Source organism: Polyodon spathula, chromosome 1 (assembly GCF_017654505.1).
Source record: "Polyodon spathula isolate WHYD16114869_AA chromosome 1, ASM1765450v1, whole genome shotgun sequence".
NCBI lineage: Eukaryota > Metazoa > Chordata > Actinopteri > Acipenseriformes > Polyodontidae > Polyodon > Polyodon spathula.
This window is the reverse complement of record NC_054534.1, coordinates 24987403-25012282: the sequence shown is the minus strand read 5'-3', so window position 1 is coordinate 25012282 and position 24880 is coordinate 24987403. Positions and strand designations below refer to the sequence as shown.

Sequence of the window (24880 nt, the reverse complement as noted above, 5' to 3'; positions counted from 1 at the left end):
AAAAACAACCTCATGACATCATTATTGGTTTGTTTTTTCTCTCCAGGATAAAGGAAAAGACAAGGTCTCGAAGTTGGACACCTTACGGCATTCTATTGCTGGGATTATTCGGTCTCCAAAATCAGTCTTGAGCTCATCTTCAGTAAGTACTTGACCATTTCTTTGAAGTAACATTGTGTTTTAAAAATTCCAGTGGCTTCCATTCACAGCTGAACAAATCAGTGATTGACCAAAGTGACTGGAACATTTCAGCTTGATGAGCTATTTTGGTTTCCCTGATTTTGTAAAGCGAAAAGGGCATCATTTTGAAGGAACATCTTTTACTGTTTCTAATTACAAGTAATGTAGCTTGCACAGTTACCACAGTATTCTCAGTTAGAAACTCATGAGTGCACATGTTATAGTAATGACATTATTTTGCATATTGCTGTAGTGCTATGCAGAAGGTGGTTCTATGTTGTTGGCCATTTAATATTTGGACTACAGTTGCAGCGGTTAGGAAATACACCGCCATATAAATAAGAAACACATCCATAGAATCTCCTCTGAAGAAGACATATGGCTGAAACGTTGGTCAGTTGGTGTTAGACTTAGGGTTGAATAATTACAGAAGGCTCTGTAGTGTTGACAAGAAGCACACTGCCTTTGCTGTGCCCCATCTTTTATGTATTGCAGTAATTTCTTGATATATTTGTCCACACATCTGGCTTATAAATCAGCTGGGAAATAAAACATTTCTGAAAGTAATCAAGGGGTACAGTAAAGGTAAAGTAATGTGTGTCTTGTACACGCTACAGGAGGTTAACCTCTTAACCCTAATATCAGTAGAGCTGCATCCGCTTGTATTCTTTCCTGCCAAATACTTTGTTCAAATGTTATTTTCCTCCCGCTGCATATGCTAAGTCAGCCAGTTAAGCTAGTTTGAGACCCTGCTTCCCAAGTTAGAAATATTTGTTAGCAGTGATGTGAGACAAATTGGGATCCAGATCCATGCCTTTGTTAATTATAAAGTGTTCCAGGACACAAACACACTTTCTATTACATGTATCAAAAGGATTGCACTGTTTTTCTATATACCTATATTCTGTAAACACCTTGTGTGTTTGTGCAGGACCCTGAAACTGAGTTATTGTCCAAATTAACCTATTTATACTGTACTTACGTGTATTGCTTCAGGTAGTATGAATTTTTTGCCACAAGGTGTATGTCTTTCCATTCCCTATCAAGTTTGAAATATAACCATTACCATATAGGTTAATGGTTACATTTCTATTTCAGGGAACCAGGGTTATGATAATAACCAAATGTTTTCCCGACTTCCTGTATCATTTATTACTTAGGAGGAAAAATGGCCTATTTAGCCTACTTATTGTGAATTTTTGGGAATGTTTGCTTTGACATTTTTAAGTGGTTGGAATGAGGGAAGTAAGAGGCTGGGTCAATTTTGAATTCAGCCGTGCACAAGTCAGGGTCCTCTCCCCCATCCTGACTGCCTTTTAGTCTGACTGTTTGTTGCTTATCAACAGCTTGGTGGTGTCTGTGTGTGGGGGGGTGGGGGGGGGTTCAAAAGAAAGGCACAATTTGACAGGCAATTGAATCGTTAGTGTCGTTCTGAGTGATAGACATGTTTTAAAGTGAAAAAATAAATAAAAATGAGTAGCACAGTGTATATGTTACTGTATAGCACTTCACACATGCATCTGTCCAGAATGTATTGCCTGTCCAAATGGTTTTTTTAATATATTTTTTAAGTGTATAGACTCTCATTTCTGTACACTTGGGCAGCACTGAATTGAACATGCATGCTTTCAGCAGACAATATGTAAGCAAACACAATCTGCAGCCAGAGCTACTTCACAGTCTGGTTTTCAATACATTTTCTTGCTTTGCTTGTGTTGGTTTTGAAGACTAGATGTAGCATGAATATTGCTAATGGTTGTATTCGACCAGCTAGTTTGGTTAACTGTAACCAAGACATGCTAATAATGAATGTTCTTGTTTGCTTTTTTCACCCATTATAGAGAGACTTTTTTTTTTTTTTTTTTTTTCCAGCTGATCTGTGCAAGACAAGTGCTTGTTACAGACTGTGTTGCATTTAATGATGCGCTGCAAGAGGCTTCTAATTAGTTGTGTATCATTTAGATCAGGGTTTGTAATGAGATTTAGCATAACAGTTAGCATCCTGTAATAAATCAAATCCTGTGTGGATTGAGCATGACAAGTTAGGGCGTGCTGTTACATGCAGTTATTCACTTAGCTGTTTATTCCATTAGCTATACACACAGTACTGGTATCTTTTCCATGCCACTGACATCGCACAAGTAACAGTTTTCATTTACCAGAGATGGTACATAATACAGCAGCTTGCGTTTTAACCGACATTGTGAAGCATACTGTATTACACAATAAACAAAGTGGCAAAAGACACATTTTCATAAAGTAATAGCATTACTGAAGTTTACTTATGCATTTTCTAGCTGAACAAGCAAGTTAAAACCATTAAATAAAATTCAAATAAAATAAATGTGAAAAAAGGGAAAGTTGTACAAAAAAAAAAGGAAACTCAGAGTTTGGTTTCTTCTTTATTACATTCCCATAACAGAAAATAAGAACAAAACATTGATTACTATACATAACATTTCCATTGTAAACTGGGCCAGTGTTGGGTGCTTTGGAGTGACCAGTCTGCATCTGTAGCCCTTGACTCCGACTCCCTTCCCAAATCTGAAGCAACACCTTGTGACTTTAGATAGAGATCTCTATTTGGCAGCTTAGTTTGTGTCCACTCCTTAATCTGGGCTATTTACTTCTTGGTGTTAAAAACTGTTTAAAAAGGAGGTTAAGGGCTGCTATGTTAATCTTCTGTTGTTCAAGGCAAAACATGATACATATTTCCTATTTCTGTCAGTTAATTTCTGTCAGACAGCACTTGTAACAGTTTTGGTAGAGCTCTGTTATTAATATGCCTTTGTTTTCCTTTTGAGGTCCAGACTCTGGCAGTGGTATACAGGCAAACCCTTATTTTGCTGTACACTAATATGTTACAACTAAAATATAATTGGCATGGCAGTCCTCTTATCTACAGTCATCTGCTCCAAAATATCTGTTGTTTTCTAAGGATGGATCTCATTTAGCTTTGAATCGTGTAGAATACAAGATCTCAAACAATGGTTAAAGTTACTGTTGTGTGTAGTTTTCTTTTGTTGTGTGTTTTTTGTTTTGTTTTATGTAAGTGGAACTGCTTTCGATATTCAGTCAATTTCTGTGTGTCAAGAGAGGAGCCTTGTAAGAAGACACAAGTCATAATATACTGTGCAAATGCGGTGTTGGCTTTTCCCCACAGTTCTTTGATGTGATACCAACCAGCGAGAAGCCATTAGGAGAGCAGGATTGGTACCATGGTGCAATCCCAAGAATAGAAGCTCAGGAGCTGTTGAAGCAACAGGGAGACTTTTTGGTCCGGGAAAGCCATGGCAAACCGGGTGAATATGTCCTCTCTGTTTTTTCAGAGGGACAGCGAAGACACTTTATCATACAGTACGCAGATGTAAGTAATGGACAAGATACAAGGGGGTGCATAATCAAAATAATAATGTTTTCTGTATTCGTATTATTGTGTTTTATGGAAATAATTGGAATGGTATCATTGTCAACCATGATGTGTTAAAGTGGGTGATGTGCCTAATTTCACAGTAAATGGTCAATTAGCTGAACTGAACTGGAACATTTTGTAGCGCTGGGGAATCACCCTGGATTACATCAACCTCTGCTCCTTAAAACAAGGTGGTTGATGGAATCCAGAGGCTTTCCAAACAAAGGTAAATTAGTCCTAAATATACTTTTACTAAAGTACAGAAATATCAAAGCTTTGTTAGTCTTTTATTATAAAAAAAAAAAAAAACTTCTGCCAAATAAACATGTATCTGAATAACACATTAGGCCTCTGTTGATGTCATAAGAACACCCGTACAGCTGCATTACACTATCATTATTATTATTATAATATCCTATCCATTGTTTTTGCAGAGGTTCTGGCCTGGAGGTATTGTACAACCATAAAACTGTTCAATAGTTAATATCAATCAAAAACTGCTCTGAAAATCATACATAATGTAAAGAGTTTGTACACAAACACATTCACAAAAAGAAATTAAGCAAACATACATTTTCTATTTTGATCACAAAAGTAAATACAATTCAGAAAAAGTTGCATATAAAATTAGGAAGGTGTTAAAACGGTATTATTTACAGGTGTTTGCTAAATACAGATGAACCATAATACAATTGTTTCTTACCATTGATAACTTTTCTGAATCAGGCCCTTAGACTTTGATCACTTGACTTTTACAATTACTGAAATGCTGCCATCACTAAAGTCACTGAGGTCCAAAGCACTGTGGGAAACGGCAGTGCCTAGCTGTCACCTACAGAGTATGACCTCATTCCATTAGTCACTTGTATGCATTGGCAGTAGAGAATAGGTCTGTATTGCTACAGAATGTGCCTTATAGGCTGTGAGAAGAGAATTAGCACTTCAGTTCTAAACGTCACTGCTGGCCAGTAAATACAGGCTTTACCCACAACAGCAAAAGGCTGTAACAGAAATACTGTGTTGATAGTAAAGCTTGTAATATTAAAAAAAAAAAAAAAAAAACTTGAGTGTTCTTCAGATATATGAAATACTTAACCCATTATAAATGTTTGATAACTCTGATCTTGATAGTTTCTCACAGAGGCAGTTTACAATGTCCCATTAATTGGAATTCGTTCTTTGTTCTACAATGAAACCCCACACATGTTACTTATGGCTGATCTGTTATTGTTTTGCAACTGAAAATGTCTGTGTTTTTTCTTATCAATGTTAAACAGTTATTCCCACTTGCTTTGTCATGTTTTTTTTTCTGTACTCAAATTCCTCAGAATCAGTATCGATTTGAAGGCACTGGCTTTCCAACGATTCCTCAGCTAATAGAACACCATTACACAACAAAGCAAGTTATTACAAAGAAGTCGGGCGTGGTGCTACTGAATCCTGTTGTCAAGGTATGGCAGTAGATTATTTGATCTTAAGAGAATGTTATGTAAATCTGTATTGAATTAACTTTAATACGTGAGCTGCGTACTATTAGCATATATGGTTCAAGAACTGTAGATGAGCCCTCAAATGCAATTAAAAATATACTACCCTCCAACAAGTGAATTAATGTAGAAGCACTGCATGTTTTATTCCGCTTTCATACTTCTTGCATATTAAATACCTTGATACAGTTTACCTTAAGCTTAAGCTTAGTATAGGCCGTTTGCATCAATGCCCCTCGGCCCACTGATAAACTTCCCAGCAATTGTGGTTGATATGGCTTTTTTTTTTGGTTTTTATTTTAATGAGCACTGATGTGATTAGCTGTAGGTGTTTGCAGGAGACCGAATGTCTAAAGCAGTGTTTCTCAACCTTCTTAACAACGCCCCCTAAGAATCAGCTGAGCTTAGTCATCGCCCCCTTGCCACAGAAAATTAACAATGCCGTTTTAATTAATATCAATTATTAATTACATTTAATTCCACTAGTTCCGAGAATTACAGAGAAATGATTCATAAAACAAAAATAATGAAACCCCAGTCATTTGGCATAATCAACATGTAGATACATACATAAAATGTTTACTGTTATGGAATATTGCCGATATATCATCTTTGCTTGCGCCATGGTGTGGAGAGGCAGTCCTTACAAAGTTAACAAATTCTCATGTCAGGACACTGCCCTCTGATTGGCCATCATGTTATTGTTAATAAAACAATGAATAATCCTCTCCCAACACCGAAACCATAACCTTAAGGTCAGTATCCTATACAGCAGTCATTACACCTCTAAAGTAGATAGATGTTTGGCAGTGAATAAGCGTTTTTGTTACTTAAAAAAAAAAAAAAAAAAAAAAAAAGTGACCAGAGGTTCTGACTTCCTTAGCTGTCCTCACAGGAACATTTCATTGTACCTTTGTAAACACTGCTGTGGATAGCAATACAGATATGTGAATCTATTCCTGCTTTGGAACCAACGAACCAGATGCAAATATCAGGGATCCTGTTGCACTGAGTGCTATTATGTTTTTAGGAAAACTGGTTATTAATACATTCATTTCTGTCAAAAATACATTTGATAACTATAATTAACGTGTCCAAAAAAGAAAAAGGTCTGCAAAATATTTATGACGGCAATAACGGGTGTTTTAATTTATATTTTTTAATTATATGTATTTCCAGGGCGAATAATTTTGTCCCACTTTCACATGAAATGATGAAAACGATTTGGTTAACGTGAATCTTCTACACCTCGATGGGATCATTCGCAAGACAACCCCAAGCCGAACACGACACGATTTCAGCTATTTAAAAAAGTAATTTAACACCAAGCCGATGGGGTCGTATTTCAGCTTGGGATCCTAACATCCACTGACCTGTTTGCACATACCATGTGGTTAAAGATTTTTTTAATTGTAAGCTTTGTGAAATTTGCAGTTTTTAACAAGGTTCATACACAAGCACACAATGGCTTTCACTGTTGTAATAAAACTTTTACTATGCAAATTGGAATTTATTGATTATTTTGTTAACTTTAGTTATACAGGGTGATCTCATAGATTGCACAATGTTGTCGGAGCATCGCAAAAGATGCATCGTTTATGGATTATATATTAAATGTAGTGTCAAATATTTTTCTTCGCAAAAGATATTTTATGCATCTCCAGTTTTACGCCCACACGTTGACATGCAGACATGTTTTTATAAATAGTTTTGGAACAGGAATCGAAATACTAGTTTTGGAACTGATTCCAAAAATCTCCTCAAATGCACGTCACTAGATAACAATAAGAATAAACTGTGAAATTCAGACTTGTATCGTAACATGGCAACAGGCATAAATGGAACAGCTGCTTTGTTCAGAGAGATAAACCAAAATTCCTAATTCAGTATGGGTTTGTAGTGAACCTTGGGTCTGTGGCAGCGGATCAAAAGTCTTGATCAATATTTTTTTAGCATAGTGGCCTCCTCATACTGTAGCCACTTTGCATGGAAGTGATTGTGCTTCTAGACCGTGTTCTAATTCTCCAGTAACTGATAGTCCAATTATCTTGGGGATCTGACATCATGGTTTCAACAATCTGTTGTGTCATATTGGATGTATTAAAGCCAAATCTCCCAGTACAATTCCAGTTGCTGCCATAATACGGAGGCTGTTTTAGTGGTTTGGGAATTGTCAGAAGTTGAGGATATTCCAATTTGGAGTCCTGAGAAGCCTGCTGAAAGCACTGTAAGGATTTATGGGGTCCATCCAGATTTGAGTGCTGGACAAAGTAGGTTTTTGCAGATAACTGTTTGTTTCTTGGTCAGTGTTTTCTGACAAGTCTTCAGGGCAGGAACTGTACTTCCAAGTGGCACCAGATTTCTATGTCTCTAGCCCAGAAATGTTCAGTGTTAGCGCCAGCCGCTCTGTTTACCATCGGTGTTTGGCAAACTGCAAGCAAATTATATGAGGAGCTTGACTCAACTCCTCACATCCTTGCAAAAATAATTATGACAGAGCTTCACTTTTTGCTAAATGCATGATGGCTACTATCCACACTACGCAATGGCCTCCAGACACATTGGCCCAGAATCATCCAGGACCCTGACAGTTTACTGACATCAGTACCATCACTGGCACCAGAGCTTTTACTGCCTTTTTTCCATTTCACATGTCAGTCCATCGCTGTGGACAAATGAGTCCTCACAAGAGATTGTGCCCATTGGTTCTTCACAAAGTATTGCTAGAGTCTCGCTGCAGGCTATGATGATTCTCATCTATTTCTTCACATTGTAGGTACTGATACAGTTTTACTCCTAAAGTGGGTTTCAGAATCAGAAGTATAGTTTCCACTGCATTTGCAGACTTCATAGCTAAAGCATTGGTCTTTTATAATGTATTTTAACATATGCCTGTAACCTATCAGCTGTTGACAACATGAAGGTCTATTACACTTCCCTGATTCATAAAATGTCTGTATCACATTTGTTACATTTCTAGTACAACATGCTTGACTTTTGAGGCACACAATTTAAATTACTACTTGAAAAGTTCCAAGAAACTAATGATGACTAAAGAGATTATATACTTATGTTAGTCCTTTTTTTCACGATTTCAGCCAATTATTTTTAGGCTCAGGCAGCACCCAGCCAGACTACAGGGTTCGCTGGTGTGTGGTGAGCCGTGGGTTCCCTAGCCAGTTGTGTGCTGCCCCCTGGGAACTCCCATCCACAGTTGGCAGTGGAATAGCCTGGACTTGAACTGGTGACCTCCAGGCTATAGGGCGCATCCTGCACTCCACGCGGAGCGCTTTACCAGATGCACCACTCATGAGCCCATCTGTTGATTTATTTTAATAGATGATCAGCTCTGACGTTAGAATTGGATTGTAGTCTTGTGTGTCATACAGTAGTGTATCCAGATCCCACTGCTGCTTGCTGATGCCCTGATTTGAAATGAATAGCTACGGTGGGAAAAGAAAATGAGCATTGTTGCAGGAAGAAGCATAAGCTGGATACACTATGAAGCACTTTCTTCTGGCAACTGAACCCTGAAAAAATGTTTATTCCATAACTACTGCTGCGTGAATAAATATAACAGAACAGTTACCGTGTATTAAATACATATAACTGGACGATACCGACAACACAGGATACAGTAAAGGTGTGTTTCTTCTAAAAACTGCTGGTGTTCTGTAACCTTTTAAACAAGCAGAGCAATCAACCTGTCGGAATAGGATCCAGACTACCAGCACCATTTTAATGTTACTCCAAGGATGAGACGCTTGCAAAAATGGCTGGTTTTCTACAGTGGAAAGCAAGGTGAACAGATTCGTTTATAGCCACCTGGTATTTTTGCCTTTCCTCAGTTTCTAAATGTTTACGTGTCGTTTTGATGCAGTTTAAGGAGCGTTGCAATGCTGTAACACAGAATGCAGAGAGCACTGCGATTTTGTGTTTAATATAAACATGATTTGCTTTGACTTTTGAGCCTTTTGAAGTTTTCTGTCAGTTTCCTGAGAGAAAGTTATGTTCTGTCTGAAATAGCAATAAGCGATGTGTTGTACTTGTACGTCATTCATTTTTATTCACAATCTCAAAGAGGAGAAACTACACTGCTTTCCACAGGTAATTACTGTTGTATGTGTAAAAGGCATTGCTTCTCTTTTCCATGTCATCCTGGAGATGAGAGTAGTGCTCTGATATACAAACAGAAAGCAATTTCATACATATTGGAAGCATTTTTCTCGTCTGTAATGGCACACTTAAATGAGACTGAATGGGGAAAAAAAAAATTAATGTGGTCTACTGTAGTTAAAGATTCAGGCCCTTAAAATGAGGTCCTGCTTGTGTATTTCCTATCGATGACCATATTAGGAGATAGCCTTGAATGTGATTGTTTTGGAATGTTGCTGCTGGGCTGAAGACAGACCTACCTTGGTACAGTAAACAAACATTTTCACACAAAATCTTTACAAAATAAGAAAAATGGCGACATCAAAGGCACAAGGTCCTACAGTATTTTCTGATAAATTTGTTTTTCGTGTTTGTGGATCAGATGCGTGAGACCAGAGCTGTTTAGGGTTATGTTGCCCTGGTCTCAACCTTGCTGGCTATTCAAGCCACAGTGAACAGCTCCATCTTGTGCCACATGATCAGGGTGCCTGGGACGAATAATATGATTTTTTTTTTTTTTTTTTTTTTTCTTTTGCATATTTTTAATTAATCAGTTTTTTTTTTTTTTTTGGTTGCTTTTGGTCCCTTATATGGCCATATTTGTTCATTTTTTTCCATATTCCCTATATGTTAAAGTTTCATTGTGCACTGTCAATGGACAGGCTAAAATAATGTTTCAGACTATTTCACTTTTTTATGGAAGCCTAGTTTCTGACATTCATTTCATATATGACATGTACTTGTAATCTTTATAGTTAAATAGTTATAGCCACAAATCTAACAGTAAAAAAACAGGCGAATATAGCTTGGTCCCTAAACCTGTAATTTTACAGCAGGTCTAATTCAGCCCCTGCTTTTCTTCATGCTTTGAATAAAGAGAAACAGCTATTTCATTACCTCTACAAGTAGGAGGCTTGCTAAGGCTGTTACAGAAATTTCCTACGAACCCACTGAGATGAAAATCACTATTGGAAGGCGCAAGGAGATAAAGATCTTGAAGCAGTTTCATATAGAAAATGTTAGAAAATGTAATGTGTTTTATGGCTAAATTCCTATTGTAGCTGGTGATTTTAAAATAAAGCGGATAAACATATTGATCCAGAACAGAATCCATTGGCAGTATTTATGTGAGCAGAAACTGTTCTAAATGACCTTTCTTGGCCAAAATGTTAATATAACACGTGTGTGTGTGTGTGTGTATATATATATATATATATATATATATATATATATATATATATATATATATATATATATATAACAGCTTAGACAACTTTGGATAGGGGGCAAGATTGTAGCTTCATTTGAAAGGCAGTTTTTCATAAAATATATTTTGTATGTTACTAATGTTTCCTTTTTTAAGCTTTTTTTTTGTGTATCCAGTTTTCAATAAAGACATTTTATTACAGTCTTTGTCATGTGTTACAATCATAGGACCCCATTTCCCTCCTTGTCAGGAATAGTGAGTGGTCTTATTGCTGTAAAAAAAAAAGATCAAACTTATGTAGAAATGTGATTGCAAGGCTAGAGATCATTTCTAGTTTCATAAAGGAAAACTCAATTTTATAAGTACGATACAGAAAATGAGAAGCCTTAGCTGTCATTATGAACTATCTCATTGCTTTCTGTGTAATAGACCTGCTGAGCTATCTGTTGGAACTTAGCTGTCTCCGAATTGACAACAGAACTGAGGCATCGAGCGAGACGCTGAAAGATGCCTAAAGATAGAATGCCTGGGGAAAGTAAAAGATACCGCTCCCAATCCTGTATATTGAGTAATAGTACATTGAGGCTCTGTTTAACTGTAACAGATGGTTATCACATTTACATTATTACCAAGAAGAAGCTTGCTTATAATGAGAAGTCTTTCTAGTTCTGATAACAGGCAGTTATACAACAGTAAACATAGGCCTAATAATTTGATCTAAATTGTCACTTACCCTGTAATACATACACTGACACAAAAAGAAAAGACGTACTGTGCATAGGCAAATGAGGCTGTTGGGTAGCTAATCTAGATTTCTTAAACAATTAAAAGGACATTCCTGTGTTCCCTGACACCTTGGAGAGCTGCAGTTTTCTTGTTGGCAATTCTGGAACAAACTTCAAATGCAGTGATTTTGATGTGACTTTCAGTAGGTTTGATAACATTGTTAACAATATAACAATTCCTGAGAACTGTTCATCCCAGTGTTCTCTTTTACAATCTTTTGAAAAACCTGGACACAAGGTTTAAGGGGACCTACTTATGCAGGAGTTCCAGTTTGTGGTTTGGTTGTGAACCGCTTGTTTGAGTTTGATGAAGCTTTCATGAACATTTGTTTCAAGATCCATATGTAGTCATTGTTTTTGGTCTCCGTCCCTTTTTAACTGCTATTAAAAATAAAAACATGATTGGGAAAGCAACCCTCAGTTACATGTCTGCTAAACAAGGACCAACCATGTATCAGCAGGCTGATCCCCACTATCCCGTCCTTTTGAGTTTCATAGTCATGCTGTACAGAAAGTTGGGTGGCTGATAAAAGTATAGGCCTAGGCCTTTGTTTCCCATTTAACCTGCTTAGTTTGAAAGTGCAGTTGAGGCCTCCATTGATTAGCAGTTGAGTAGCAGTGGCATAGTAACTTGTACAGCATGTGTCTGCTCTGTTGAAGCTTATCCTATCTCCTGAAGGATTCTGTCCTAGATGTATTTCAATCCAAGAGAGATTCTGTAAAGCCTCCATCAAAAAGAACATTTAGAGAAAATAGCTGTCGGGCACCAGAACCTTGTCCTCACTGGACATTTTAAAACCCAATATGTGTAGTGTCCAGTACAGTCCAGTATGCGGTTTATTTTTTTCAGAATAGCCTTTTTTAAATGTTCTGTATTTTGGTATTGCAGTACATCTCGGTAAGACTAAATGTGTGAGTATTTTCTTCAAGGTCTTTTTTATTTTGGGGGGGGGTGCCCCATGTCAAAATTTTCCAGTTGTCATTAAGCTGCTTCTATGAGTGGTGCGTACAGTAGATGGATCAGTAGAATGGTTTGTTGTACTAAAATAAGTGAATAGATGTATTTATGTTTGAAACAGTAAATGGAACTATGTTGACTACTCCAGTGTTGAATGTTATTTGACCATGCAAGTGCTTGTTGTTTTCCCCTTCCCAGAGGTGGTTTACTTTCACCAATCGATAAATGTGTTAACTGCACTTCTTGATTCTTTAGTGTGACTGTGTGCTGTGCTCTACCTTTTGAATTTTAAGCATGGCTAATTGTAAACATAATCTATCTACCTTATGTTAGTAATGCCTGTAATTTCGCCCCTGGCTGAGTCGACAGAATAAGCTGTCTATTACTATATTATAATATATATATATATATATATAGTATTATATATAGATATATTACTATATATATATATATATATAAATTTAAATTTATAAATGTAAGTGTATTTGTTTTCCTTGTTACAGGATAAGAAATGGGTTCTCAATCATGAAGATGTAACACTTGCAGAGTTACTGGGCAAAGTATGTATTCAAGTCTTTAGTGAAAAGTCTTTAGTGTAATTTCCAATTATTCTATTGCCATAGTTGTGAAATTAGCAAAGTATTTCAAGGAGCGATTGAAATGTTTTTCTTCCCTTTCATTAGCATATCAGCAATCTCTTAAGAAAGCAAACCATACTATAAAAGCATAGAAAGTATGTAGGACTCTGAAACACAGAGCAAGCGTCCTGAAATAAATAAAATAGTAATTTAGTTGAATCAAAGCAAATGTAACGTGAATGACTTTTCATACTGAGGAGAGCAGTCATTAATGAGAGGTAAGAAAATGTCTTTTAAATAGTTGGTTATCTCCTTTAGCAAACTCCTGCAGAACACCTCAGACAAAATGCATTGATATTACACTGTTGTACATAGTTATATTAAGAAATAAATAGAAATATACCTGTAGCAATAGCAAGTGCACTTTTTTTGCCAACTTGTTTTGTGTTCAGTAAAGGATAGCTTGCAATTATGCACAATGTGTTAACAAACTTTGCAGACATGTAGTGCCAAGTGTACTATGAAAGAAAATAATGTGTGCTACCTCACCACGTAACCCAGCCCAAGGTGCTTAGGACGAGCTTAGCAATTCTTTGTTGTACAGTATGCAGTTCCAATTTGTAACAAACCTGTTAATGTGTTTGTTTTTATTTTTGTGCTTATAAAGGATTTAAAGGAAAGTCTTAACAATGTGAACAATGTGTGTGCTATGGCATCACCTAGAATTTTTAGGATTAAGACATAATAATACAAAATTTAAAAAAAAAAACAAATAAACATAATTTGGATTTTTTAATCACAGAAACTGCAAAATTATATTGCAAAAGTCTACCGGAAGCTGTAATATTAGTGTTAAATTTTTACATTTTTTACAGTTTTTAGTAAGTATAAGTGCAACTATAAAGCGGTATGTAATTCAGTATTTTAACGTGACATCAAGTTTCATTCGACTTTGTGATGCAACTTTTTTTAATTCTATAATGTGATGCAAAACTTTTTTTTATAGCTGTATGCTATTCCACAGTGCAAAAATGAATTGGTTGATATGCAAGCAGTTATGCAATACTTACAGGTATGTGTTTGTTTTTAAGGGTAATTTTGGAGAAGTATTCAAAGGAACACTGAGAGACAAAACTCAAGTTGCTGTAAAAACATGTAAAGAAGATCTACCACAGGAGCTGAAAATAAAATTTTTATCAGAAGCAAGGTGAGTGTATATTATATGTGGGTGAACGCTGCATGCAAACTGTACGTACACAAATAATGACTTCACAATCATTTCATTTTTATAATAGTCATTGGAACATATTTTCATTATGAAAACCTAGCCCCATTCATGAAACACAACTGTGTTTTTTAAGGAATATGTATGTCTAATTTGCAGTTGAGAGAGAGGGCTGCCTGTAACTCCTTTGTATGGTTTTTGTTGTTGTTTTTATAAACATGTTTTTCGTTTTTGTAACACATAACAAAGCTATCTACTAGCTAAGAAAACTTGTCAAATTCACTGAGATAACAAAATCAAAGTAAAAATATTTTTAGGGTAATTCTAGACCACCTACTATTTTCAGATGCATCATAAATCATTCTAGCTCTAATACGACAAATCACTTACAAAACTACACTTCCAATGTTCTCTCTTTAAATTGTATTACATGTCACACAGTTACTGTCCCTTGACATTGGTGGCTTATTATGTTTCTTATGTGTTATGAGTTAATGATAATTCAGATAGGAAGTGGGATTTCTTTTTTGAAAAATAATCATATGCTTCTTGTCGTTAAACAGGATACTTAAGCAATACGATCACCCAAATATTGTGAAGTTAATAGGAGTCTGCACACAAAGACAGCCTATTTACATTGTAATGGAACTTGTTCCAGGTAAGGATCTAAACTATGTTTACTGTGTGTGCTTAGAAAGATAGTGTGGTCTAAAACAAACAAAGAGTCATTCAGCACAGCCGATACGATAAAAACAAAGAATCAATTATCACAGCCCATACGATAAAAACAAAATCATTCAGCACAGCCCATACGATAAAAACAAAGAATCATTCAGCACAGCCCATACGATAAAAACAAAGAATCATTCAGCACAGCCCATACGATAAAAACAAAGAATCATTCAGCACAGCCCATACGATAAAAACAAAGAATCATTCAGCACAGCCCATACGATAAAAACAAAGAATCATTCAGCACAGCCCATACGATAAAAACAAAGAATCATTCAGCACAGCCCATACGATAAAAACAAAGAATCATTCAGCACAGCCCATACGATAAAAACAAAGAATCATTCAGCACAGCCCATACGATAAAAACAAAGAATCATTCAGCACAGCCCATACGATAAAAACAAAGAATCATTCAGCACAGCCCATACGATAAAAACAAAGAATCATTCAGCACAGCCCATACGATAAAAACAAAAAATCATTCAGCACAGCCCATACGATAAAAACAAAAAATCATTCAGCACAGCCCATACGATAAAAACAAAGAATCATTCAGCACAGCCCATACGATAAAAACAAAGAATCATTCAGCACAGCCCATACGATAAAAACAAAATCATTCAGCACAGCCCATACGATAAAAACAAAGAATCATTCAGCACAGCCCATACGATAAAAACAAAGAATCATTCAGCACAGCCCATACGATAAAAACAAAGAATCATTCAGCACAGCCCATACGATAAAAACAAAGAATCATTCAGCACAGCCCATACGATAAAAACAAAGAATCATTCAGCACAGCCCATACGATAAAAACAAAGAATCATTCAGCACAGCCCATACGATAAAAACAAAGAATCATTCAGCACAGCCCATACGATAAAAACAAAGAATCATTCAGCACAGCCCATACGATAAAAACAAAGAATCATTCAGCACAGCCCATACGATAAAAACAAAGAATCATTCAGCACAGCCCATACGATAAAAACAAAGAATCATTCAGCACAGCCCATACGATAAAAACAAAGAATCATTCAGCACAGCCCATACGATAAAAACAAAGAATCATTCAGCACAGCCCATACGATAAAAACAAAGAATCATTCAGCACAGCCCATACGATAAAAACAAAGAATCATTCAGCACAGCCCATACGATAAAAACAAAGAATCATTCAGCACAGACCATACGATAAAAACAAAGAATCATTCAGCACAGCCCATACGATAAAAACAAAGAATCATTCAGCACAGCCCATACGATAAAAACAAAGAATCATTCAGCACAGCCCATATGATAAAAACAAAGAATCATTCAGCACAGCCCATACGATAAAAACAAAGAATCATTCAGCACAGCCCATACGATAAAAACAAAGAATCATTCAGCACAGCCCATACGATAAAAACAAAGAATCATTCAGCACAGCCCATACGATAAAAACAAAGAATCATTCAGCACAGCCCATACGATAAAAACAAAGAATCATTCAGCACAGCCCATACGATAAAAACAAAGAATCATTCAGCACAGCCCATACGATAAAAACAAAGAATCATTCAGCACAGCCCATACGATAAAAACAAAGAATCATTCAGCACAGCCCATACGATAAAAACAAAGAATCATTCAGCACAGCCCATACGATAAAAACAAAGAATCATTCAGCACAGACCATACGATAAAAACAAAGAATCATTCAGCACAGCCCATACGATAAAAACAAAGAATCATTCAGCACAGAGCATACGATAAAAACAAAGAATCATTCATACGATAAAAACAAAGAATCATTCAGCACAGCCCATACGATAAAAACAAAGAATCATTCAGCACAGCCCATACGATAAAAACAAAGAATCAATTATCACAGACCATACGATAAAAACAAAGAATCATTCAGCACAGCCCATACGATAAACAAAGAATCATTCAGCACAGCCCATACGATAAAAACAAAGAATCAATTATCACAGACCATACGATAAAAACAAAGAATCATTCAGTACAGCCCATACGATAAAAACAAAGAGTCATTCAGCACAGCGCATACAATAAAAACTAGAATAAGAACTAGATTTTTTTATGTGCTGTTGTATGACTTTTAAAGCTCTAAATCATCTTTTTTTATTATTTGTGACCATACCAAACACAGTTCAGACAGGACTGTTTATTTTATTTTACCATATTAACTGAAGACTACAGGAATATTAATCTGTCAAACGTGTGGAGTTATTTTCTTACATTCTTTCAAGTCCATAGTTTTTATAGGTTGTTGGTCCATGGTGCAGGGTCAGTATTGATGTATATATGGCAGCGAATGAGGCACGCAGTTGCACTTCAGTAAGATGCACAGCTCCCAGGAGGCTGCTAAAACCTTAACCATCTGCCTTGATGCTGGAGGTCAAACATAAAGCTCCCGCTACAATACCTGAGCTGCCCCGTCTTTTAATGGTGTCTGCTCTTCGCTAGGAAACACAGTTGCCTAATGCAAAGTTCAGATTGCCAGTACTGTACCATTCTTATTTTTATTTTTTTGTATCACATGCTGTATTTAGGTACATGGAGTAAAGTCATAAATACATCAAACTAAATAAAATACAATTACATTGAAAATTAATAAATTGGTTAGATTGGAATATGATTAGTTTATTGAACTATTGGACCATAGCAGGACTGCCTACCAGGCCTGGAGTCAATCATAATTATAATTGCAATTACAGCACAATTGTTTGCTGAAATTGCAATTGCATTGCTGTTTTGTTCAATTACAATTAGTTACAATTATGCTGTAATGTTTGTTCATTCTAAATAAGCAAGCATAGTCACTGGTACAAATACAGAAACATGCAATATAACTTTCATAAAAAAAAAAATAAAATAAATGGGGTCACCAAAAATGGTTGAAAGTGCAATTCAACATGACTGAATGACAAACTAAATGTGTAACTGAACTGTAATTGATCAATTATATGGTATAATTACAATTCCACAGGTGTGCTAATGTTCAATTACAATTAACAATTACATTGACCCCAGGTCTGCTGTCTAGATTACCATAAAGCAAAATAAAATCATTCTTGCTTTAATATTTAATGTGAACTGCTGTACCTGGGTGAAAGCTCATTGGCTTAAATTTGGGAAGCATGCCACTGTGCCATGCAGGGATATATTTTCTGTACGATGTACAGTGAAATAAATGTACAAATCGTGTTCAGGGCTAGTAGGTATTCATTTTTATTTGTGGTGGTGTTGTTTTTTTAATGAGACTTGCACAAGACTTCATTGAATGTACCACCCATCGTTTCAGTAAAAAGCACAGCAAGTACCCTTGGGGAGAAGAGACTGTTAGTTCTGAATTTCTTCAGCAAATGTAGTCTATTAAGCCCAGACATGGTGAATTAATTAGTGTGATAAAATAAATAATTAGCATTTTTCTTTCAAGGACAAAGGAAAGCTGTTCTACATGAAGCTGGTGTTAAGCAGGTGTTTACTCATTAAGAGCAGTCATAATTGACATTCCAGTAGGATTTTAACACAGTGACACGCAGTGCTACCTGGGTGGATAAAACTTGCAGAGGATTCAAGCAATCAATCAGTATTATTTGTATATAGTGCCTCTCCTATAAAACATCTCAAAGCACTGTACACAGCATAAAATGAATCCGCAATTGTTAATACATTTACATGAGATACATTGAAAAGATACATTAGAAACAGCATTTAAAGTACAGACACCATTACAATATATAAATACATTAGAAGCATCTATTATAAGTTAAAAAACAAACAAACAAAAAAAAAAAAACTGTTAATTACCAAACTATGAAGCTTTTGATTCAGTGTTTTACCCGACTTTTCTACATATATCAATTGTAAAAGTGTGTCTAGCATAAAATACTGTATTTTTCATTATAGCTTTAATAAAGATTATTCGCTTATCTTGTTTGTATGTTCTGCTTGTAAATAAAAAATGAAGGCTTGGCCAATTTAGAAGCCCGGATAGTTGTTTCACAGAAAGAAAAAAAAAGTAAATTAAGTCAATTTTACTATTAACGCGTTTCTTAAAGGCGAGTGTAAAATTTGAGGTAAAACACAAAAAATCATAAGCCCTTGGTATATCCAGGTTGGTACCATTTAAGCATGTCAGTTATCAGCACCCATATTAAACCCATATTAAACATAAACATTCATCAACTAATTCCATTAACCCAGAGGTTACAGTATGTACTGTAATGAAAATGTCATCCATAATGTTATATTTATACCCAAAAGCAAATTACTTTTTGAATTTAGCTCGTGGTGGGGAACGTGCGGCACTATTCATGACACCTCCCCCAAATTTGAGGGAAAAGCACTTGAACAACTCGCAAACCCATTTTTTCCAACGCAGCAAAAAAAAAAAATCTCTACAACTCTCCTTGCAACACACGTAAGGCTTTTGAATATTTGGCCCATAATGTTTACTTGTAAACATTTACTTTTTTTGTGTGCCTGATCTGTATCGGTGTCAATTTTAATTTAATACATGTTTTTTTTGCACTTCTTGGTCATAACCTAGTGAGTAAAATGCAACATTACCAGTCATGAGTACTTTCAATAAATGTATACAGCCATACATTTTAACCGTAATGTTGCATTGAACTACTGTACAAAACATTATAATAAAAACAAAAACAACAATTATTCTTATTTGCTTTATTGATCACAAACAACATGTCTGTGAAGCAAATAAACACAGAAACAGAAGTTCTTTCAATGCTGAACTAATGCAAACAAAGAAACTGTAATATTGCATTCCTTATTAAACACCTTGCTGTAGCTATATAAAGCACCCAGACTCCAGAATATTGTGGGGTGTAGGTCTTATAACACACACACACATATATAATATATATATATATATATATATATATATATATATACTCTATATATATTATAATATATATATATTCAATTCGTTTGGCAGGTGGGTAAATTGGTAGGTGAGGTTAAGGGGTCTAAGAGGGTGCAGAGAAATCCAAAGGATCAAGAACCCAGTTGCTTATTCACCACACACATTGCAAGTATGTTAAAAATAAAATGAATGAATTAATTTTGGGTTTACATAATTAACTAATTATTGGTCATGTGTTTCTGGTAATTCCCAGGCAGGCTAAAATTATCTGTCCCGGCATTTCTATGATTCATTCTCCATCTACCACATGCAGTATAGTCACAATAACCACTGAGATGCCGGAAAACAATGGTACAAGAACCTTGATAACATGCAAACTCAAGCTGTGCTGCAAAATTGCTGTGCATATAGTTTAAGCATTCAGTTGAAGTATCATGCATAATTCAAAATTTTCATTGCGTAAAACACTCAATCTGCAGCTTATGTGGACCGCTGATTCCAGGAATAGTTGGGGATACACCTGGTCTTGAAGGACATTTTGGTCAGCGCAGCCATTGCACCGACAACCACTCATTCAACGAATCCTTCCGCTTTCCCAGATTGTTATTGAATGTTTTACACACAACTTATCTAGGTCTAGTAGATCACATGTCACATCATGTGACCACATGCATTGCATCCTAGAGTATTTTCTAACTACTTACTTTCTTGCCAACATATTCTACGTTTGTGACCGATCTTTTGTGTTGTTTTGAATAGGATAACCTTCAATGTGCGCTTTCAACAGACTGTCTGCTTTTATTTCTGTGTTGCTTAACTATACAATTTGCATGAAGTGAAACATTTTCCTTAGTCCAAGACTCCATATGTATTAACATTATGTTGGAGACCAGCATTCCTGGCAGAGATCCACGGTTGTTTTATTTTATGCCTATATTTTTAGGTGGAGATTTCCTTTCCTTTTTGAGGAAGAAAAAAGAAGACCTAAAAACGAAACAGCTGGTGAAGTTTGCTTTAGATGCTGCTTTAGGAATGGCTTACCTTGAATTAAAAAACTGTATCCACAGGTAGGAACATCTCTAACTCAAAAACATGTTTTGCTTTCTTAAAATGTCGTTGCTTTCTATATGTGTATATATAGTACTTTGCTCCATTCATTTTCCCTTCCATCCTGACAAATGCCCCAGTCCCTGCCAATGAGAAACGTCCCCATAACATAATGCTGCCACCACCGTGATTCACAGTAGGGATGGTGGTCTTTGGGAGATGCGCTGTGTTGTGTTTGCGCCAAACATAACGCTTTGCATTTAGGCCAAAAAGTTACATTTTAGTTTCATCAGACCACAAAACTTTTTGCCACATGGCTACAGAATCTATTTTTTTTAAGGTGGGCTTACTTGAGTAATGACTTCCTTATTGCCACCCTACCGTACAGGCCAGTTTTGTGGAGTGCTCGGGATATTGTTGTCACATGCACACTTTGACCAGTCTTGGCAATAAAAGCCTGTAGCTCCTGCAAAGTTGCCATTAGCCTCTTGATAGCCTCTCTGATCAGTCTCCTTCTTGGACGGCCTGATCTAGGCAGGGTCTTGGTGGTGCCATACAACTTCAACTTCTTAATAATTGTCTTGACCATGCTTCGAGGGATATTCAAGGCCTTTGATTTTTTTTTTATACCCATCACCTGATCTGTGCCTTTCAAAAACTTTGTCCAGGAGTTCTTTTGAAAGCGTATTGGTGCTCATGGTTGAGTCTTTGCTACACAGCAGAGGGAACCTACAAGACCTGCTGAAACAACTAACCCTAATCCTGAAATCATGTGAATCACTACAATTTAACACAGATGAAGGCCACTTAACTTGTTGTGTGATTTTGAAGGCGATTGGTTACACCTGAGCTAATTTAGCATTGCTATTACAAGGGGGGTGAACACTTATCCAACCAAGCTATTTCAGTTTTTATTTTTAATTATTTTTCTACAAATTTCTAGGATATTTTTTTCACTTGGAAGTTGTGGGGTATGATGTGTAGATAAATGAAAAAAAAAAAAAAAAAAAAATTAATGCATTTTAATTCCAGGCTATAAGGCAACAAAAGTTGAAAATTTTGAAAGGGGGTATAGACTTTCTATAGGCACTATATATATATATATATATATATATATATATATATATATATATATATATATATATATATATATATTACAGTCATACAGTCAGTCAACACAGCAATGACAGAGGCACTGCACCAACTGAGAAATGAGGCAAAATTAAATGATAACCAAAAACCTCACAGATCATCTCAGCTAGAAAAGTTATAGTGACTAGAACAAACTGTGCAGAACAGTAGTTGCTCTGCATTGATTGAATAAATTGTAAGGACTTTTCGTTTTGGATTCAACAGTACAGACTCTAGAGTCCAATTGATTTTTTTGCTTTGTATTTCACCATTTAACACTAGAAGTGCCACGGTTATACCACAGCTAAAACCACTGCTGCCAGTCATTGTCATCATATCAGACATCTGCACAGCTGAAACACCATATTTAAATGAACAGTTTAACATAAAATGGTTTATTTTCTGACTTACCACATATAAAGCACTAGTTTAAAAAATGAAAAACTACAATACAATAAACATTTCAAAAGAAGCTGGTGTAAACAGGTATATATACATACAAAACTATAAAAACAGTCATTTTTAATTTAAAATGAAAGTGTGTGTGTGTGTGTATATGTGTGTCATGTGTGTCACAGAATCCAGGTTGAGCTGCTGCAGCCTGCTGCTTTGTAGTTTTCTGATCAAAATGTTTCTGCAAAGCGCTGTGGCTAGCTTCAAGATGAAATCTCTCCTACTGATATTTTCTCTGGTGCATTCCTTGTACAAAACGAAGGAACTGATGGCTGCCAGGTCCAGTAGAGAGAACAACAGGCTTGAATATAAAAATAAAATAGAATGTTGTAGGTTATATTCAAAATAAAACCATGTATTGTAAAAGGCAGTCAAAGGTAGAGTGGAGTGTAACTTTTTATTTTAATTTTTGCGATCCTGCCTTTCAAACGCCATTAGTGTATTTAATACGTGTATTTAGGAAAAGGCAAGAATGGACAACCACATATCTTTCACACAAGCAGAGTAATTTACATTTTAAAAGTGAACATATTTTACTGTAAAAATGACTGCTGTGGTGGTTCTAGTGTTAAGAAATGTTAAAATAACACTTCCTGATTCTTTGGCGCACCTGTGTGCTGTGCTTTACCTTCTGAGTTTGAAACATGCCTAATTGTAAACATAGGATGACATTACAGTAGACTTACGCACCACCCTTTTTTCCAGGCAAACAGTTTACTTTGTTTTTCACCATTTAATAAATGTTAACTGCATTTCTTGATTCTTTAACTTAACTGTGTGTGCTGACTTTTGAATTTTAAACATGCCTAATTCTAAATGTAATCTCTCTAGCTCATGTTAAAAATGTTACACTAATGTTAGCTTGTTATTTCGCCCCTGTCTTGAGTCATCACTCCTCCACTTTTGCCTTTACATCAATGCTACGCCCCCGGATCATTGACTCAGCAGATTATATATATATATAAACCTGTACCAGTGTTTTTGAAATATAATGTTATCTTACCTGTATTCACTGTGACATTATAAACAAGATTACATTAAGAATTTCATAGTATTACCAACTACTTCAGGTTCAGTTTCGGTTATTGAAGTAGTAACAACTTCAGTTTTCCAGCTTTACCTGTTAGCTATACTGCACAGAAACACACCTCAACACATGCAGGGCATGTTAGGTAATTTTTTTTTGAAGAACAGAATATGCCTAAATAGTCAATTGTTTTGTATAATGTGAATGTATCAATTGGTGCACTATAAGTTTGAAAAGTTTTAGATCAATTAGTATGCCTGATTATGCAGAGAGACTACTGCTTCTCATTTCACACTCATCAACATTTCTATCTGCCAGTTACTATTAACATTATCCATTTCTTGGGGGACAAAATTCAGCACAGCCTATCAATTATTGAAGTAAAAGGAATTCCATTTGTCTAACTGTATTGGTGCACTTCTGTGTGCTTTAGCACATCCTGTCATGCTGTGTTAGAGTTATCTCTTTTTCTGAAAACTTTGTGGCAAACAAACATGAAAACCTACCTCACAAATCCAGACTGATAATTACGGAAATAAACGATGCATGTATGCAGCTATCTCCTCTGGTATTTGTTTGCGCTGGAGAATCCTTCTAAACTAATTTGATCTCCTACTCTTGGCATAACACAGGAGAGTTGCAATATATTATATCTAAATGTGTATGGTTTCTTTCCAATGCTTTTTTTTAATTTTTTTTTTTTATTTATTCTTACTAGTTTGTCCAGCAGGCAAAGAGTGTAACTTTAAAGCAGAATAATATGAGCTGCTTGTATCTCATTGTTAACAGCAAAGCTATTAACAAAAGTCATTCCCATGTCAAGTCATGTAAAACCAGTTTTCCAAAAACATATCGGAGAATATTCCCGAAAACACCACCTAGAATATTCCAATAGCATTCTGAAAATGAACATCATTTATTTCATGTAAACACACTTTTCAGAGAATGTATTCTGATAGTGTACTGCACATGTGCAAACTTTGACATCATTCCCACGCATGTGATTATTAAATAAACTATATGCATGTCTACTAAACATTGTCTAGCAGGAAAAAAAACAAAAAAACAGTGGCAATAATGAGTACACTTTTTGGACACACAGAGATGAGACTTAGTACCTAAACGATGGGAGTTGGGAGAACGACTTTTGTTTTGACATTCCTTTTTCAATGTCCATTGATCAAAATGTTGGTGACAGTAGTACTTGTTGTAACTATTACAGCCCAACAACTTTATTTTCTGATTGTAAAAAGATCAATAAAACAAGGTCAAGACAAGGAGAAAAGAAAGCTTGAGAACCATTTTATAGAACAGCGTTTTATGTAAGGGTGGGAATAAAAAGCAGGTTATAGTGGCACATAATGGGAAGTGCTTAATGATTTTCGATTATATAATATGTAGTCCAAATGAAGCTTTTCTATTTTGTGTTTTATTTATCTGAAACAAAAAAAATCAATAAAAATAATTCTAAATGGATGTCAGATTTGAGTCACCAATCAGTTCACAGTGATCCATTTGTTTAGTTATAGATACAGTTGTATTATTCATTTAAGTAATGTAATAGTATTTGATCAAAAGAAAACTGCATTATTACAAC

At 35.6% G+C, this 24880-nt stretch overlaps 1 protein-coding gene across 3 annotated transcripts in view; it reads left to right on the top strand.

Moving 5' to 3' along the window:
- LOC121315963 (tyrosine-protein kinase Fer-like) overlaps positions 1-24880 on the top strand; it is a 103347-nt gene that overhangs the window by 50536 nt on the left and 27931 nt on the right. For all 3 annotated transcript variants that reach the window (XM_041250614.1, XM_041250606.1, XM_041250624.1), the window contains 7 exons: positions 47-142; positions 3344-3547; positions 4921-5043; positions 12688-12744; positions 13854-13969; positions 14551-14645; positions 20569-20692. In XM_041250614.1, coding sequence (XP_041106548.1) covers positions 47-142; positions 3344-3547; positions 4921-5043; positions 12688-12744; positions 13854-13969; positions 14551-14645; positions 20569-20692 — 815 coding nt within the window. The remainder of the gene's footprint in view (positions 1-46; positions 143-3343; positions 3548-4920; positions 5044-12687; positions 12745-13853; positions 13970-14550; positions 14646-20568; positions 20693-24880) is intronic.